This window comes from Haplochromis burtoni, unplaced genomic scaffold (genome assembly GCF_018398535.1).
Source record: "Haplochromis burtoni strain Fernald_Lab_line unplaced genomic scaffold, NCSU_Asbu1 Contig_598, whole genome shotgun sequence".
Classification (NCBI taxonomy): Eukaryota; Metazoa; Chordata; class Actinopteri; order Cichliformes; family Cichlidae; genus Haplochromis; species Haplochromis burtoni.
Window position 1 is genome coordinate 209,782 of NW_024582959.1, and position 16,094 is coordinate 225,875.

The window sequence follows — 16,094 nt, forward strand, 5'->3', positions numbered from 1 at the left end:
CTGCAAAGATAATATGCAGGACCCTCAAGCTCCCAGACCTCTAGTAGAGAAACCGAGGTTAAAGGATAAAGAAAAAAGATTTATGGCCTGCATCTCTTACGCAGTCGTTTCTATGCAGATGGAGACCTGTTCAAATAAAGCCTTGGCCGTTTAAAGTAGAACGGATTATTTCATTCCAAATGCATTTGGAATACAAAACTGAAAAATAACATACATTTATCTGTCCAGATGACTGTGGCATCTATGCAGGCACACTCATGGAGTGTGCGACTGTAGTTTATGCACATTCAGCTGAAACATTTTAGGGACTCTGTTGATTAATGCGTTTCTCTTTACTCCATCTGGTGTTTTTCATATTGTGTGTCCTGATGGGCCTCCAAGACCTCTCACCTCCAAGTGGTGTTGTGTAATAAGTGAGGACAAGAGTTCTGCTGTGTCTTGTCATTTTAATCTCCTGTTTCGTTGGTATTTCCTGTCAGAGCAAAACGAAAATGGAGCTCCTTTGTATTCCTGACCTGGAGCGTCTTAAGCAGTATTTTTAAACAATTGTTTTTAGTTGTTCAGTTTCAGTATAGATCATTTCCAACTTCTGAACTCTGGGCTATTATTCACCCTCAGAGTTCTAGTTAAGCTCACAGTGGGTATTCTTGTAAACTTTCCTTTTCACTCTTACTGCTATCCTTCTGTTACAAATCTCGGGTTGTACATGATTTAATTATTGATAAACATATTGATTTATTCTGTCTTGCAGCAGGATGATTATGTTAGTCTAAATGAATCAAAACCTAAGTCTACTAACTGTCCGAATGCCAGTACACGTAACCAATGTCATAAGTTTTGTTGCAGTGGTGGTGAAGATATTTGCTATTAAGTGAAAATTGTATTTTAGATAGTATTTTGAATAGATATATTTTTATGTTTTATAGTATCTTATTTATTTTGTATGTGTGGTGTACCTTTACTGAGCAAAGTGCACTTCTGCTGCACTTCTGTTAGCTGTAGCTGTTTTCTCTGTTTTCTTATTTCTTAAGCTTCAGTTTTCACCACCTGGCTTGTTTCTGCAGTTGCATATTAGTCCGTGTTGTTAATTCACCTCTGTTTGTTTGAGAGCAGCATGTTGAAAGCTAAAGAGATGGCATTATTATCAGAGAGTCTGCATACGGATCAGTATTTAAGGTCTGACTCTCATCATCCACCGAAGTGGGGGTTTTTTCATGCCTTCAATGTCTTCTCAAAGCCCTCACAGTATGGAAACTGTAATAGGTCAGCCTTCCAAAGGTCCGTTTATCATAGAGATCTATGCAATGATGTTGACGGCTCCTTAAAATGGTAAATAGAACTAGAGAAGCACAGACTGTTACGGAGTCTGACTCGAAACTGGTCCAGATACTTGGTCTGATCCATACTGACTCCCCTCTTCACACCTCGCTTCTGAAACCTTCCTGTTTCTATGACAACGGGGACCCAGTTAGCTTCACACTGAAAACAAAAGCCAACAGACCTCTTTTAATTTATCCTTCCAGTTTGTTGGACCCTTCCATGATTGGGCACATCCTGCTGCTTCCTGATAAAAACAGGGCTTTTAATGTGGTTTTGTGGTTTTCTTGGTTTAGACCTTTTCAACAGCAATCAGTAGATTTTCACTGGGCACTAAGTCTCTGGGCTTTTATGACACCTTTAGGACTTGAGTCCAAAGATGGATTATGAGAAACAAGGCTAAGGTTGCATATAGGAGAAACACTCACACACTAGAAGAATGTATTATAAAGCTTCTGTTTTTATATTTATGCAGTATTTATTTTTGGCAGTAGTTTTCTGTGTCTTCAGCTCAGTCTGCCTTTTTTGGTCGTTTTCTTTGTTGTTGTTGTGGTTTTATATCTGTCTTTAGTTGCTTTGTAGTTTGTGTGTGGGGAGTTTGGTGAGAATTTCTTTCTTGGCCAGATCTTTCTTGTGAATGAGCAGTAAGGAAAGAGAAAAACAGACAGTGTTTATTTAATTTTGGGTTTAAAGGCTGGCGAGCTGAAATGACTGAAATGCAGCTCAGCCGTCACCATGGTAATAGCTGAGTCAATGCCAAGGATTCCAGTAAACACCGAATCTAACAGAAATAAAAGCGAAAGCTCGCCACTTACAGGGAATTCCCGGGGAAATCCTGCACACTGAAATTTCAAAAAGCCTGTGATATTAAATAAAGACATAAATATCTTTATTGAAAGCAAGCAAAAAGAAACTGTACACATATTTACATATCATCTCTAATAACTCTGCAGATAATTCCACATCACACCAAGTGTGCAGCAGTACCACGGCGAGAGTTCGGAGGAGACTGAAGACTTTCTGGAAGAGTTCAGCCATATGGTGTCAGCCAGAAAGTCTCCGTTAACAAGTTGAGCAACATCTTTGCTTTCCACAAATCTCTAAGCTGAGTAGCTCTCACTGAGAGGAATGTTCACAGCCACTGAAAAGTCACTAACTCAGCTGACCCTGATAAGAGAATAAAATGCTGCTGAAAGCTGACAGTGAACATTATTGCATATAAGATTATTGAGCCATAGGTAGTGTTTATTTTTCAAGCTGGACTCTTGTAGTCACATGTTGATTAGTGCCATGGATGTTGGTAACTTGCTGGGAGAACAGCCACATTTTAAAATTTGGCAGCCATGAACTTGGGAGAGGTTTCTGGGTAGTTTTGTCACATGTTGGACAAAATTAGCTTCATGTGTGAACAGATAGCAAGCCACATGTTGAAATATTTAAACTGTATATCAGGAGGTAGAATTCCCATGTCACAATAACCAAGGATAAGATGTGACAGGATACGACAGGATAGGATAGGGTTTGATATTATCACATGCTGTGATACACGCCTGCTTTTGGCAAATGGAAGATAACTGTATGGCAATTCCTGTTGGGATATGAGGTTGTATTGGGAGGCTTATACCATGTTGGGATTGTGAGAAGTGGTAGTTAAACGTTAAGAGGTAGTAGTCACATTTTAGGAAATGCTAGCTATAGGTCAAGATGGGGTAACCACATAATTGGAGATGGTTAACACACAACGCCTTATTAGAAGTGGTGGCCACACATCAGCATGTCTAATTCACATGTTACATAACCACATGTCACAAAGCAGTAGCCTGTAAAACGCATCTGCAGAGTTGGCAGTTACATGTGACGTGTAGCCATGTGATGGAACGTGTTAACCACACGGAAAGACAATATAGCCACATGTTCCTGGATACTGAAAATCATTATGTCATTTGTTAGCCGCTTATTGCTGGGACAACATGGTCACACCTATGAATATCAAAGCCGTGTGTTTAAAAGCACAAAGCACGTGTTGAAATAAAAGTCATCGGTCATACTGAGATATTGTCCTGCACCAGCCACATGCACATGGTAGTCACATTTTAAAAAAAAATCTGACAGCCATAGATTCAGATGTGTTGACGCTACACACTTGGTAGCTGCATGAACCAGGGGCCTTTTAGGCCAGGGTTGGCCTCAGGCTGAAGGTGGAGCAGACTGGGGCAGTTGATAAAAGCCTTTCTTCCTGGATCTCCTCACGTAGTCGAGGAACAGAGCGGAAGCTGCTAGAACAGTGGCGATGCAGACAGCTGGGATGATGATGACGCTGAAACTGGGTGGAAGCTTGGTACTTCTCTCTGCACAAGAAAATAGGGCAGTTTTGTGAAACTGTTTACAGAATTGCTGTGGGTAACATATGTTCAAATCAAACTTGAGCATTTTAACTTAAAGGGAATAATAAAATCCAAACTAATTTTACTGACCTCTGACACTGATGCTGAAGATTTTGACTTGGTACCCAAGGTCATTGGTCACGTTGACCTGGTATAACCCCGAGTCTTTGGCTGTGAGATTGACCAGTAGGAAAGTTCCATTAGTAGAATATAGCTCTGTGCCATTGGTCATTTTCTTGAGAATCACAGCTGACGGTGGGAAACTGATGGTTTGGCAGCAGACAGTGACATTTTGCCCCTCCTGGACCACTGTAGACGGCAGGATGTGGACTGTGGTGTTCCTCGGAGGAGCTGGATAAGAAAACAGATTAAAATTAGATCTTCCTTTTTGTTGTTGTTGTTGTTGTTGTTGTTGTTGTTGTTGTACAACTACTTTTGCAGGAAATGTGAAAAGACCCAACTGAGAAACTTGTCATTTTGGGGAGTTTAGCTTTGTTCTAACTAATATATTGTGTTCATACAATATATATTACAGTTTACAAATTACTAATAACATCGCTGTACTGATTGTACTTTTTGATTTTGTGGTTTGTAACTAACTGTAGCAACATCCTTGGTAAGATGCACATCCAGCTATAGCAAGGTACATTTGCATAGTACTTTCCCAGTCTTACTGTCCAATCAAAGCACTTTAGACCACAAGCAACTGATATCCATATACTCATAATGCACTTTATCCTATAAACTCTAAGAATACTATCTACCTCAAATCCCCATGCAACTCAGCATCTATAGCTATAGGTACAGTACTATCTTTAATGTAGTAAAATCATGCTTTGAGCATAAACCACAGTACACTTGGGCTACACTGAGTTGCTGGTTCTTATAGTTTATTCATCTGGTTTACAGTGTATTTTGCTGATTTTACAGTGCATTCTGTAGACGTCGCTGCAAGTTCATTCTCTGTTGATTTTCCAGAAACACTTCAGTCATAGTTTGACCAATTCAATTTTATTTATTTAGCATCAAATCACAACAACAATTGCCTCATATCTGTTTAAACTAACCCCGTCCTCTTTTAACATAAGGACGTGTAACCTGAATCTCAGTGGAAAGAGGGTCATACAGTGAACGTGAAAAGCGTGTGAAAGCAGCTCAGCCGAACCTGCTGACCTTCTGTCACACCTCTAACCAACACATCATCACCTGATAGCGGAGAGCCCTGCCACAGGAAAAACAAACAGTGCCAGTTTGATACTAAACATTCTTTCACGTTTTGCTTCTTTGCGTTTCATCATTTAGTAGGTCATCTACTCCTCACTGTTTCACTTACAGCTCATGGGGCCTTTTCTATAAATATGGTTATTTTTAACCAGTTGGGTTTAGAAGGCCCACGGACATGAATCTAATTTTATGCCTGTCACAACCTGGATCAGCTCTGACGCAAGAGCAGACAGAGAAGTTTTGAATGTTTGGTAAAGAAATGATCTTTACCAAACATTCATAAGATTCACTTTTGCATTATTCAATGTATTTCAACCTCTTTCACTTGATGGCCCTGTTAGGAAAACCACAGCAGCAAAACGCTTTAACTTATACTGAGTTTTCATCCTTGAATGCATGGCGGCACTGAGCCTGGCAGCTAAAGTTCTGAACTAATGACTCCACTGTAATGCCGGAAGTTTATTTCTGTCTCTGGCTTCTGATTACAACTGTCAGAGAAAAAAACAAAAACAAAAAGAAGCCCGTTATAATTATTATTAATGATCTGACCTTTGACAGTGATGGAGTGAGAAGCCACTTCAGATCCATACTTGTTGGATGCTTCACACCGGTAAAGGTCAGAGTGTTCCAAGAGGATGGGGGAGAAGGTGAAGGTCAGTGGTGATGAGGTGGCTGGTTTGATTCTTTGAAGCTCCATCCCGTTTCTGCTCAGCACCAGTGCTGGGGCCGGAGCTCCATCTGAGAGACAGCTAAAGGTCACGTGACGACCCTCCACCAGCTCCTCGTCTGGCCTAATTAACAGTGATGTATTCCTCGGAGGATCTGAAAAAGAATTAGATCAGGAGTTTAATAAAGCTGGATCTGAAAAAAATGAGAGCTGCAGAAAAAACATAAAAACAAACACTTACAGTGGACCTGCAGATGGATGCTGGTCCTCTTGGACCTCCACAAGTCTCCGCCTTCTTGCAGTAGGTCTGCGCTGCAGGTCAGCACCTGATGATCCTCGTCAACCCGGTGATGGAGACTAAAAGAGACGTTCTGTAAAACACTGGAGAAACTGAACGACTTTTCCGCCACTGTTTTGTTTCCCAAAAGCCACTGAATCCTCAGCTGATTAGCCCAGAAGACATTAATGACATCACAGCGGAAGACTGCTTCTTCCCCCAGCAGGACAGGGCCAGGATTCTCCAGTACGGGATCAAATGGAAACGCTGGAGCGAGAGAGAGAGAGAAGTAAGTAGCTAATGATGATTCGGGAGTGTGAAAATATAGAAATTGCGCCAATAAGAATCGGCTTCCAAAGATTTAAACATCAATTGATGGCTAATTATACATAAGAAACATTTTTCATCAAAGTCAACAGACATCAAAAGTAAAGTTTTTTAGGCTTTTCTGATATTTTGGAATTTAAAGCGGTGAATCATAGTTGGGATTCATGATCTGAAATTTTTAGATTCAAAACAGCCCCCCACCACAGAACTCTAAGACCACGAGAAAGACCTGCAAAATGTCAGTACTGATTCCAGCAGATTCAAGGACCCTGAATCCTAGCGAGACCCTTTCCTTCAATATATGCACGGCTTTTTAAAGAAACTGTTAAAGAAAATTGGACTGCTAATCTAATACAATTTCAACCAATAAAATATGTTCATCTAAAACCTCCTCATTCACCTCATCAAGAGCTCTTCAGGCCTAACAAAGCACCAAACTTCCTTAATATCCTATAAACTCACAGATCCCATTTAAAACCTTTGAAATGGGATCACTGAAATCTCAAAGCTTTAAAAACTCTTTAAAGAATACTAGATTCCCCTGAAAGACCTCAAAAACCTCTTTAAATGAACTTCTGAAACCTAAATGAGTCCTTTTATGATTCTCAAAAACAATTTTGGTTCCACTGAATCGTTTTCAACACCTGCAAAAGCAGGGAACACTGTAAACTCTGAAAATACAACAACCACTGGACTCTAAACTATGGAAGACGAACGAACTGCAACTATGGAAATGTCTTTTCCAGATTTTCGAGATCAAAGTAAGAACTCTGACTTTAAAAACCTAGTAACAAAGTATGAAAATATTTGGAACACACGAGGCATGCAACAAACAACTGCATCTCTAAAATCTTTGTCATTGAAAAGCAAGTTTAACAACTAGAATGTAAAAGTCCGTGAATGGAGAGCTGAGCAACCTTAAGTGACTTGGAAGACTTTCAGCAACTTGATGAGGATGGTTAAGTTATGGTCATTTTCCTGCTTCTTGTCCAGTGCCGTAACGAGGTCATGCACTCTAACAGATATTCCAAGTGTGGATGTAACTGTCAGAAACACTGAGTCCTCGCCTCCTTTCTGTGTGGGAGGATTTTGCATGTTTTCAGTCTTTGTTGAAGTGGTAGGGGGGTAAAGATGAGTGCATGGGCGAGTGTTTGGCTTCTTTCCCCCATGTTGTCATTTCCTGACAGCGTTGGAGTTCATCTTCTTCAGCTCAGATCTGACGGTCAACAAACCTTTTAAAATGAGCCTCTGTTTGTGGCTCTCAGATCACGAGCGTGTTAGTAATTGTTAGTCACTGCAGTTTCTCTTGGAGCTGCTTTTTAGCTCTGATGTGATCCGGTGAAACACAGTTATTTTTTTTATAAAAACACACCGACTTTGGAGAAAAATCTAGAAAGCCTGATCTAGGTTAACTGATCAGTCATGAAAACGGCGATGTTTGTCAGGGCATGGTCTGCTCTTTATCGCCAAACCAGTGAAAGCAGTGGTGTGCAGCTCTACCCCCACACTGATGAGCAGCTCGGCGTCAGGACATCTGTGCAAACATTACTAAGCCTCATGTCTGTTATGAGCAGTTCATCTTTTGATTGCACCTCTGAGATTATTGAATGTCTGACTCCTGTTGTGTGAGACTGCTGGGAATAAAACTGACAAACATCGCATTATCTTGTGTTTTAGAAGTTCTTTCCTGCTTGTGCTGTTCTGCTTTACTTGTAAAGGTTTCGCTTCAAGTTTTTAGTACATAAAACTCTTAAAATATGAGGACACAAGTCAGACACTAAACAGTGTAAAAAAAAAAAAACACCCAAAAACAACAACAAATCCTTTTCACTTATCTTTAAATTCCTCTAACTTCCTCTTTTCCTCTCATTGTTAATCTAATAATTAACAATTATTAAAGAGTCTTTATCATATATTTTGCAGTACAATTCCTACTGTCAGTGACCCGGTGTTTATGTTTTTGGACTGTGCAATAGCATATTCTAAATTACATTAGATTCTCTGAGGGGTTTATGTTTAGTTTGCCTGTACTTTAGTGTTCTTATTAGATCCTCTGGCTTCTGCTTAGCATCTAGATCTTCCTCCCCTCAGCGTCTGCTCTCCTCCTGTGGTTAGTTTGTCTCGTCTTCCCAGTCACCATGTCAAGCTTGCGTGTCATGAGTCTGTCAGTGTTCCTGTTTCTTTTTGATAGTCCTTGTCCTCTGTTCAGTTTATCTAGCTTTGCTTCCCCTTTGTCTCGTTATGTCAGATTAGGTCCCTCGTTACCCTCCGTGTACATATTGTGTGTATTGTTCCTCGTCGGGTTGTCTGTGTGGCAAGCGTCAAGTCAGGTATTTCATGTTTAAGTTTTCCTGGTCGACGTTTTCACGTCCCTGTTCATGTTTCATGCCTTAGGTTCCCAGTTCATCCTGTTTTCAGAGTCATGAATTCAGGTTTTAGTTGCTTTTCCCAGTTGAGGTTTTGTTAGGTTAGTTGTTGTGTCTCATTTGTTTGTTGCTCAGTTTTTCAGCCATCAATAAAGTCTCGCTTTTAGTTTAAGCTTAGTCTCTGGTGTCTTCATTTGGGTCCACTCTCCACTCGACACCTACTGCAATCTCTAAATGGTTTGAGAGGATTCTTCAAATGAACATGAAAATCTACTTAATAGGTTTAATAGGTGTGATTTGAAACCAAATAAAGTGGCAGTGCGGGGCTATAACTGCTATCAGGTGTGTCAGACTCACAATAGACATGGACTTGAATGTTTCTGCTCCTGTTGACGGTCTCGCACTGAGCCTGACAGCTGTATTCACCCCGATCCTGGAGATCCAGGTCCTGCAGATGGAGCACAGAGAGTCCGTCCTGCGGCCAGGTTGTCTGGAGGACAGTCTGGTTCTGGTCTTTCCTCAACCAGGTGAGGAGGATGGGGGTGTGCAGACAGCCGGAGGCCTTGCAGCTCAGACTCAGAGCTGAACCTCTCGCTGCAGAGACCCGAGGACTCGCCTCGACCTGTAGAGGGTGAGCTGGAGGAACACAGACATCTTACTGATCCTGCATGTTCACACTGAAAGCAGTTATTCTAATCTTGTCTGTGAAGGCTCTTTTACAGGAGAGGCTTTTTTTTTACCCTTACACCATTAACTTGAATAGTTTTTCTCTCACTTTAAACATGGATCCAAACTAATCTGCAAAGTGGTTAAACTGGGTCTGGTCCATTGTAGCTTAATCAATAATTATAGCTAAGCCTCCACTTTACTACAGAGGTTCCTTTCTCTGTGGCTGCAGGGCTATGAGATCAAACTCAAGAAATGTTTTGATAAGAAATGTAACACTTCTCATTACTGTTCCTACTACTACACCCTCATGTTGGAGGAACGAGACACTTGACCTGCACCCGAAAAATTACAAATGAAATTGATGACTAATCAATTGTATTGCAAGATAGATATTGTGACATCTATGATGCTTTATGTCTGCAATAATCTGGTGTGACATCTGAGGAAGAATATTCACAGCAGGTTGAAGGATCAGGAAATGGGATTAGAGACGTCCATCACAACACATGATGGTCATTTAGGAGTACCTTCACATGAGGTACTTTCATTAATTTCATTTCATATTAAAATTTGAGAGTTTTTCTGAGATCACCTTGTAAGATACAAACTGGAGGAAAGACTACCTCTGACAGTGATGGAGCTGGAGGCCAGCTGGGATCCGTACAGATTAGAGGCATCACACTGGTAGACGTCAGAGTGTTCGAGCAGGGCGGAAGACAGGTTGAAGATTATCGTGGATGCTCTGTCAACGCTTTGAAGCTCTGTCCCATTCCTGCTCAGCACCAGTCTGGGGAGCGGAGCACCCTCTGAGCTACAGACAAAAGTTACCTGCTGACCCTCCACCACCTCCTCACCCGGAATTACAGAGAGGGAGGTGTTAGTGGGTGGACCTGTTAGGGAGACACAAGGGACACAACTGACTCATTGAAACTAAAGGAAGTGCACATACTAAGAGTGAAACAGGACCATCACTCACTGTGAACCGTGACGTCCACGGTGCTACTGTGGGTTCCTTCCGTGTTTCGCGCATCACACTCGTACCGTCCAGCCTCAGACACTTCCACCGCTGTGAAGTTGAGCTGACCGCCTTGACTGCGTTGCAGAGTTCGGCCATCTGCTGTTCTGAAACTCCAGGTGATGGTCGGCTCAGGATTTCCCTCTGCCAAACAGGTGAGAGTGAGCGGAGAGCCGGCCATAACTTCCTTAGACTCCAACTTCTTCACGACAGGAGCATCTGGAGACAGAGAAGTCGGGTTTATGAGGACACGGACAACAAGACTCAGACGTGAGGACTCAGAACCAAACCCAGACTCACATAAGACATTTATTGGCACTGCGCTTTCTCTGGTCTTCTTGTTATCTGGCAGGTCCTTCAGCTTCAGTGTGACCCTACAGGTGATATTTCTTCCCTGATCCGCGTTTTCAGCTGTGAAGTTGTAGTCAGACTGGACTGCCCCGGATTCACCATCTTGCACTGTGGTCTGCAGGATAGTGTTCCCACTGTGCCAAGTGATGTTCACCTCCTCATCAGGATATATGTTAAATGCCTTGCAGGTCAGGGTGGACTTTACCCCCAGTTTGACATTATCCTGGCCTGTGATGACAGGGTCCGACGGGAAGGCTAGAACAGCAGAGGCACAGAGGGCAGGCATTAATTCTTATAACAACAACAACAGTCTAATAGTAAATAAAAACGGTGCAATTCTACTTGTAGCACCTTAGGTTTGGTTCCAATGTGGGTTTTGTGTCTGGATAATTCATAAGCACACAGTTTTTTCAATGCTAACTTCTCTGCGTGGATGCTGGTGAGGCATGAAGGTAACGCCACTTTGACAGACAGGGGCCCCGACACAGACAGCCAGCTGGTGACTGATTAGGCCGATTCTGGTGTCCATAATGATTCAGAGTGAGGTGGATTACATTGTACTTGCTACAGTGGATTTTTGTTTGCTGTGGTAGAATTAAAGTGATGCACTAGAAAAGCATATTGCTGGGAGAGAATGAAAGCCCCTAAAGTCTTTTACAGGACTTAAAAGCCAAGATTTGTTCACCTTTTCGCTTGATTTTGGTAACCAAAACGGCTCGGTATAGTGTGGAAAGGATCGCGGTTTGGATTAGAATGGACCCTTTCACAAATCTAACTACGTATCACAAGGTCAAACTTCTTCTTCTTCCTCTGTGATGTGAGCCTTGGGAGGGTCGGAAGTAATCTAATGGATTACCCTGCACTTTGAAAAATTATCCTAAAGTGACAGCAAGTGTTTTAAAATAAAGTAAACATGGTTATGAAAAATGAAGGTGTAGGATATTAGAGGAGGAAACAGTATTTGGTGATGCAAGGGTCTTAGATCTCTGTTTCTCAGCAAAAGGTTTTCATCCACATTCCTGTGATTCCTAATCACACTCTGCACTTCGATCTCATCTTGATCTTAGATTTAAAATCTACTTTGTGTACAGAGGCAAAATTACAAAAGTGCACTAAACTCGTGTTGTTTTAAATAGAGCAATAATAAAATATATAACATAACGTTTCAAATGTATGCTGCATTTCAGTGGTAACTCACAGTAAACCTGCACCGAGCGTTTCGCTTGTTTCCTGTCTCCATTGCAGCTGACCGTACACAGTATCGCTTCATCATGCTCCATCTTTACACGCTCAAAGGTCAACACAGAACAAGTTTGGTTGGTGCTGATGGACCCGCTCAGAGGCCGGTCCCCCAGAATGGACCAGGAAACACTTGGCGTTGTGGTACAGCCCTGAAACAAGCAGACCAGCTGCTGACGCTCACCCAGACCGAACAGAGCGGTTTCAGGAGTTATGTCCACCCGTAGAGCCAAAATGTACTTCGATGACATCAGGAGCACAGCTGTGGACGGAAACAACAAAAATTATACAAAGCAACAACATCGCTGGGCCAGGTTCCAGAAAACAGGTTTAGTGAAAAGTTAGTTTGTAAACCTTGAGTTGAACCTCAGGTAAACTTTGCCTCAAATACAGATGATGTATGAATGAGACTGATGAATATATAGCGCTAAATCACAATAACAGTTGCCTCAAGGTGCTTTATATTGTAAAGTAAAGATGCTGCAATAATACAAAAAGGGGGGGAGGGGGGGGGACTCAATAATTAGACGACCTGTGGGGAGGAAGAGAGGACAAAAGACATTGTAAGAGAGCCAGAGACTTTTAATAACTAATGATTAAATGTAAAATGGTGTATAAACACACTGTGAGTGAAAAAAGGTGACCGAAGAAGAAATATCATGGGAAGCCCCCAGCAAGCCTAGACCCATTGCATCATAACTAAGGGAGGATTCAGAATCACCAGAATTCTTAAGACTAATCTTAAAAGTAGAGTGAGGGCCTGTCTCCCGAATCAAAACTGGGAGCTGGTTCCACAGAAGGGGGGCCTGAAAGCTGAAGGCTCTGCCTCCCATTCTACTTTTAATTTACTCTGGGAACCACAAGTAAGCCTGCAGTGTGAGAACAAAGTGCTCTAATGTGGTGATATGGTACTATAAGGTCATTAAGATAAGATGAGGCCTGATTATTTAAGACCTTGTACGTGAGGAGCAGGACATTAAATTTGATTCTGGATTTAACAGGAAGCCAATGAAGGGAAGCCAATACAGGAGAAATATGCTCTCTCTTTCTAGTCCCTGTCAGGACTCTTGCTGCAGCATTTTGGATCAACTGAAAGCTCTTCAGGGAGTTTTAAAACATTCCGATAATAAGGAATTACAGTAGTTCCAGCTAAAAGTAATAAATTCACAAACTAGTTTTTCAGCGTCACTCACAGACAGGATGTTTCTAATTTTAGAGATATTGTGCAAATGGAAGAAAGCAGTCCTACATATTTGATTAATATGTGCATTGAAGGACATGTCCTGGTCAAAAATGACAGATAAAGTTGAGTGTCATCTGCATAGCAGTGAAAATGTTATTGCTATGCTCTCTAATGATACTGCCTAAAGGAAGCATGTATAACAAAACTGGTCCTGGCACAGAACCCTGTGGAACTCCGTAATTAACCTCAGTGTGTGAAGAGGACTCTTCATTTACAGAAGACTACAATTTGTTCATGTAAATGACTACACCTACAGCCTGCTCTAATCGCTGTAATAAAATATTATGGTCAACAGTATCGAACGCTGCACTGAGGTCTAGCAGGACAAGCACAGAGGTGAGTCCACTGTGAGAGGCCATCAGAAGATCATTTGTAACCTTCACTAAAGCTGTTTCTGTGATGAGCTCTGAAACACTTCAAATAAACCATTCCTCTGCAGACGTTCAGTTATCTGTTCAACAACTACTTTGTCAAGAATTTTAAGAGAAAAGGAAGGTTATCCACGTGGATGGAAATGTATCAGCACCTGATGTTCTTGTGTGTCTACCAAGCAATAACCTGTGGGACTAAACAATTTAGCCAGTGTAGAAGAGACAAAAACTATAGTTCATCTGTGCTTCCATGTTCAAATGTCCACGTTTACAACATTAAAAGCACATTTACAGTTTGGTACAAATAAACAGTTTTGGTTTCTGTTGAGCTTCCACCTTCATAAAAACTTTATGATAGCTCATGTTTTTAGAACTCATTCATTTGGATACTGGCGAGACTTAAATTACGGGTGTGGTTGCTTTGATTGCAGCCTCGCCTTGTAAACTGTGCTGGACCTCTCCATCGTTTCTGTGGTACATTTTGGAATATTTAATGGATTGTGAGATAAAAAAAATGACAAAATAGTCAATAAAAAGAAGAGCCCAAATTCAGTACCTAGAAATAAAAGAACTGAGGTGGCCAGGTGTCAGTCTAAGCAGCCACGGCCTGCCCCCACTATCAGTGCAGTTGTTATGAAGGGGAACAGCTTAATTTGTACCATACTGGAAAGACACTTTTTAATTCTGTGAAGCTGCGCGTTTTAACCTGAGACTGACCCACTTTTAGAACCATCCACGAGTGGCCATTAGAGGAATTGGAGTTTCTGGCATTTTTGTGTTGTCACTCCGGTTTCCAAATGTTGGGGTTTTTTGGTTTTTGTTTTATTAGTAGGTTTGTTTGTTTTGATTGAGTTACACCAAAACATAAGAGTTTACTGTAAATTGCAAAGGAAATGAAACATTTCATATTTTCATGAAGTTGAATGTGGCTTTTAATGTGAGTTTTCGAATTTTCCTCATATATTACGCATGTTTCTACTTTTTATTCTTTATTTGCGCTATACTAACCACATGCACAAAAGCTGATGAAAAAACGAGAAAACGACGAACGAAATCTCAAATGAAAATCCAGAGATTACAATAACCCCCCACCCCAAAAAATCTCTCTACGTTTAAAAGACATCATATAACAGCCAGATTTATCAGAAGGAAGGACATTTACCTGAGATGAGCTGAACAAAGAGCCTGCGGACACACAGAAGATCCATCTTCTCTGCTGAGCCCACAAACACGCTGATGGATGATGGGCGGATGGATGGGTTCGTGAACAAACAGAGCAGCGTCTCGTTTCTCGGAGTTTCGGGATCTGAAGCAGAAAATCCGGCGATGATGAATCACAGAGGGTCTCTGAAGCCCTAAACAGGGCTGATGAAGCAAACGCCCCCTCCCGTCATCCAGCTCCAAGCGCCTGTGTGTGCACGCGCGGGCAACAGCGCCCTCTGCGGGACACGCGGTGAGCGGGAAAACTTCACCGTCGCTTTGTGCTGTGTTCACTGCTCCTCGGCCTTTCCTCACGTTCTCTTTTCAACATCCTGTCGCCTTTTCTTTCTCCTCGTGTCTGTGCACTACACGTTTCCAGCTTTTTCCCTGTCATGCTCCTGTTAAATTTAATTATTCTCTACATGTGATATTCCTCGTTTCACACCTGGGTTATTTTCCTCTCACTTTTGGTTTCTCTATTTATGCGAATCTGATGTTTTTTCAACGATCTTTTTCAGTGACATTAAATCACCCACAAGACAGAAGCGTCACAGGCAGTGGTTATAGTAAGAAGGACAAATCAGCATTTTTCTTGGACTCCCAGCAGGAACTTTGTGAGGGAAATTCCTAGGGCTGAATCCCAAAAAGAAGAAAACATGCCGTATGTTTTCTGGTATTATTGGGCTGACTAAAAGCTGGGAATTAACACCTTTTAACAAAACGTGAACATGAATTCACTTCAATGCTGCCTTCTCACTTAGATACATTTAAAGTCAAATATTTCCTTTTGCTGTCAGTGAGCTGATGAAGCAGCAGCAGACATGCTGAATCACATTAAGGAGTAAATGAGCTGAATACAGTGAAGCTGTCACTGTGGGGCCTCTGCCTGACTGATTGAATGATCTGGAGACTGACTGATAACAGCCTGAGTGATTTACAGCCTCTGTGATTTAGTATTGATTAGTTTGATGAGGATTCAGACTAATCAGTCCTTTTCCTGATGAAGTCAGAGGTCTGGACAGCCCCCCACCCCAGGCTCTGAGATATCTGACCTCTGATTTACTGAATCATCACTTCTGTTATTTGTGTTGCACTTTTCCTTTCTTTGGTCGTTCATCCCACGCTAGTCTTGGACTTGGGACAGCTTCTTCTATGCTGGATTTGGCTTTTGTTTGTATACATGTGTGTTTTACACTTGGACTAATGTTGTAGAGAATCAGGTTGGTCATGTCCAGAAAAGTTTATTCTCAAATGCAGCACACAACAGGACACGGTGAGCTGCAGACACAGTGGCACGGCTCAGGTGAAAGCGCTGCTTGGACGGAGTGCAGAAGAGGGGGAGCACACGTGCGAGCACTGCAGGACGTTTTTGTCCCTGAACTTGAAAAACATCTTTGCACTCAGGAGGTGGCACCTCAGAGTCTTAACATCTGACATGCACCTC

The 16,094-nt window shown here is 41.8% G+C and overlaps 1 protein-coding gene across 1 annotated transcript; it reads right to left on the reverse strand.

The window, feature by feature from the left end:
• Positions 1-2,189: 2,189 nt before the first annotated feature.
• Positions 2,190-14,864, reverse strand: vcam1b (vascular cell adhesion molecule 1b). The gene is made up of 10 exons (XM_005948418.2): positions 14,613-14,864; positions 11,796-12,098; positions 10,547-10,852; positions 10,208-10,465; positions 9,855-10,121; positions 8,920-9,198; positions 5,834-6,136; positions 5,475-5,747; positions 3,792-4,052; positions 2,190-3,665 (listed from the first exon to the last, which is right to left on the reverse strand). The coding sequence occupies exons 1-10, from the start codon at positions 14,656-14,658 to the stop codon at positions 3,505-3,507; spliced, it is 2,457 nt and encodes an 818-aa protein (XP_005948480.1). The 5' UTR covers positions 14,659-14,864; the 3' UTR covers positions 2,190-3,504.
• Between the last annotated feature and the right edge of the window lie 1,230 nt (positions 14,865-16,094).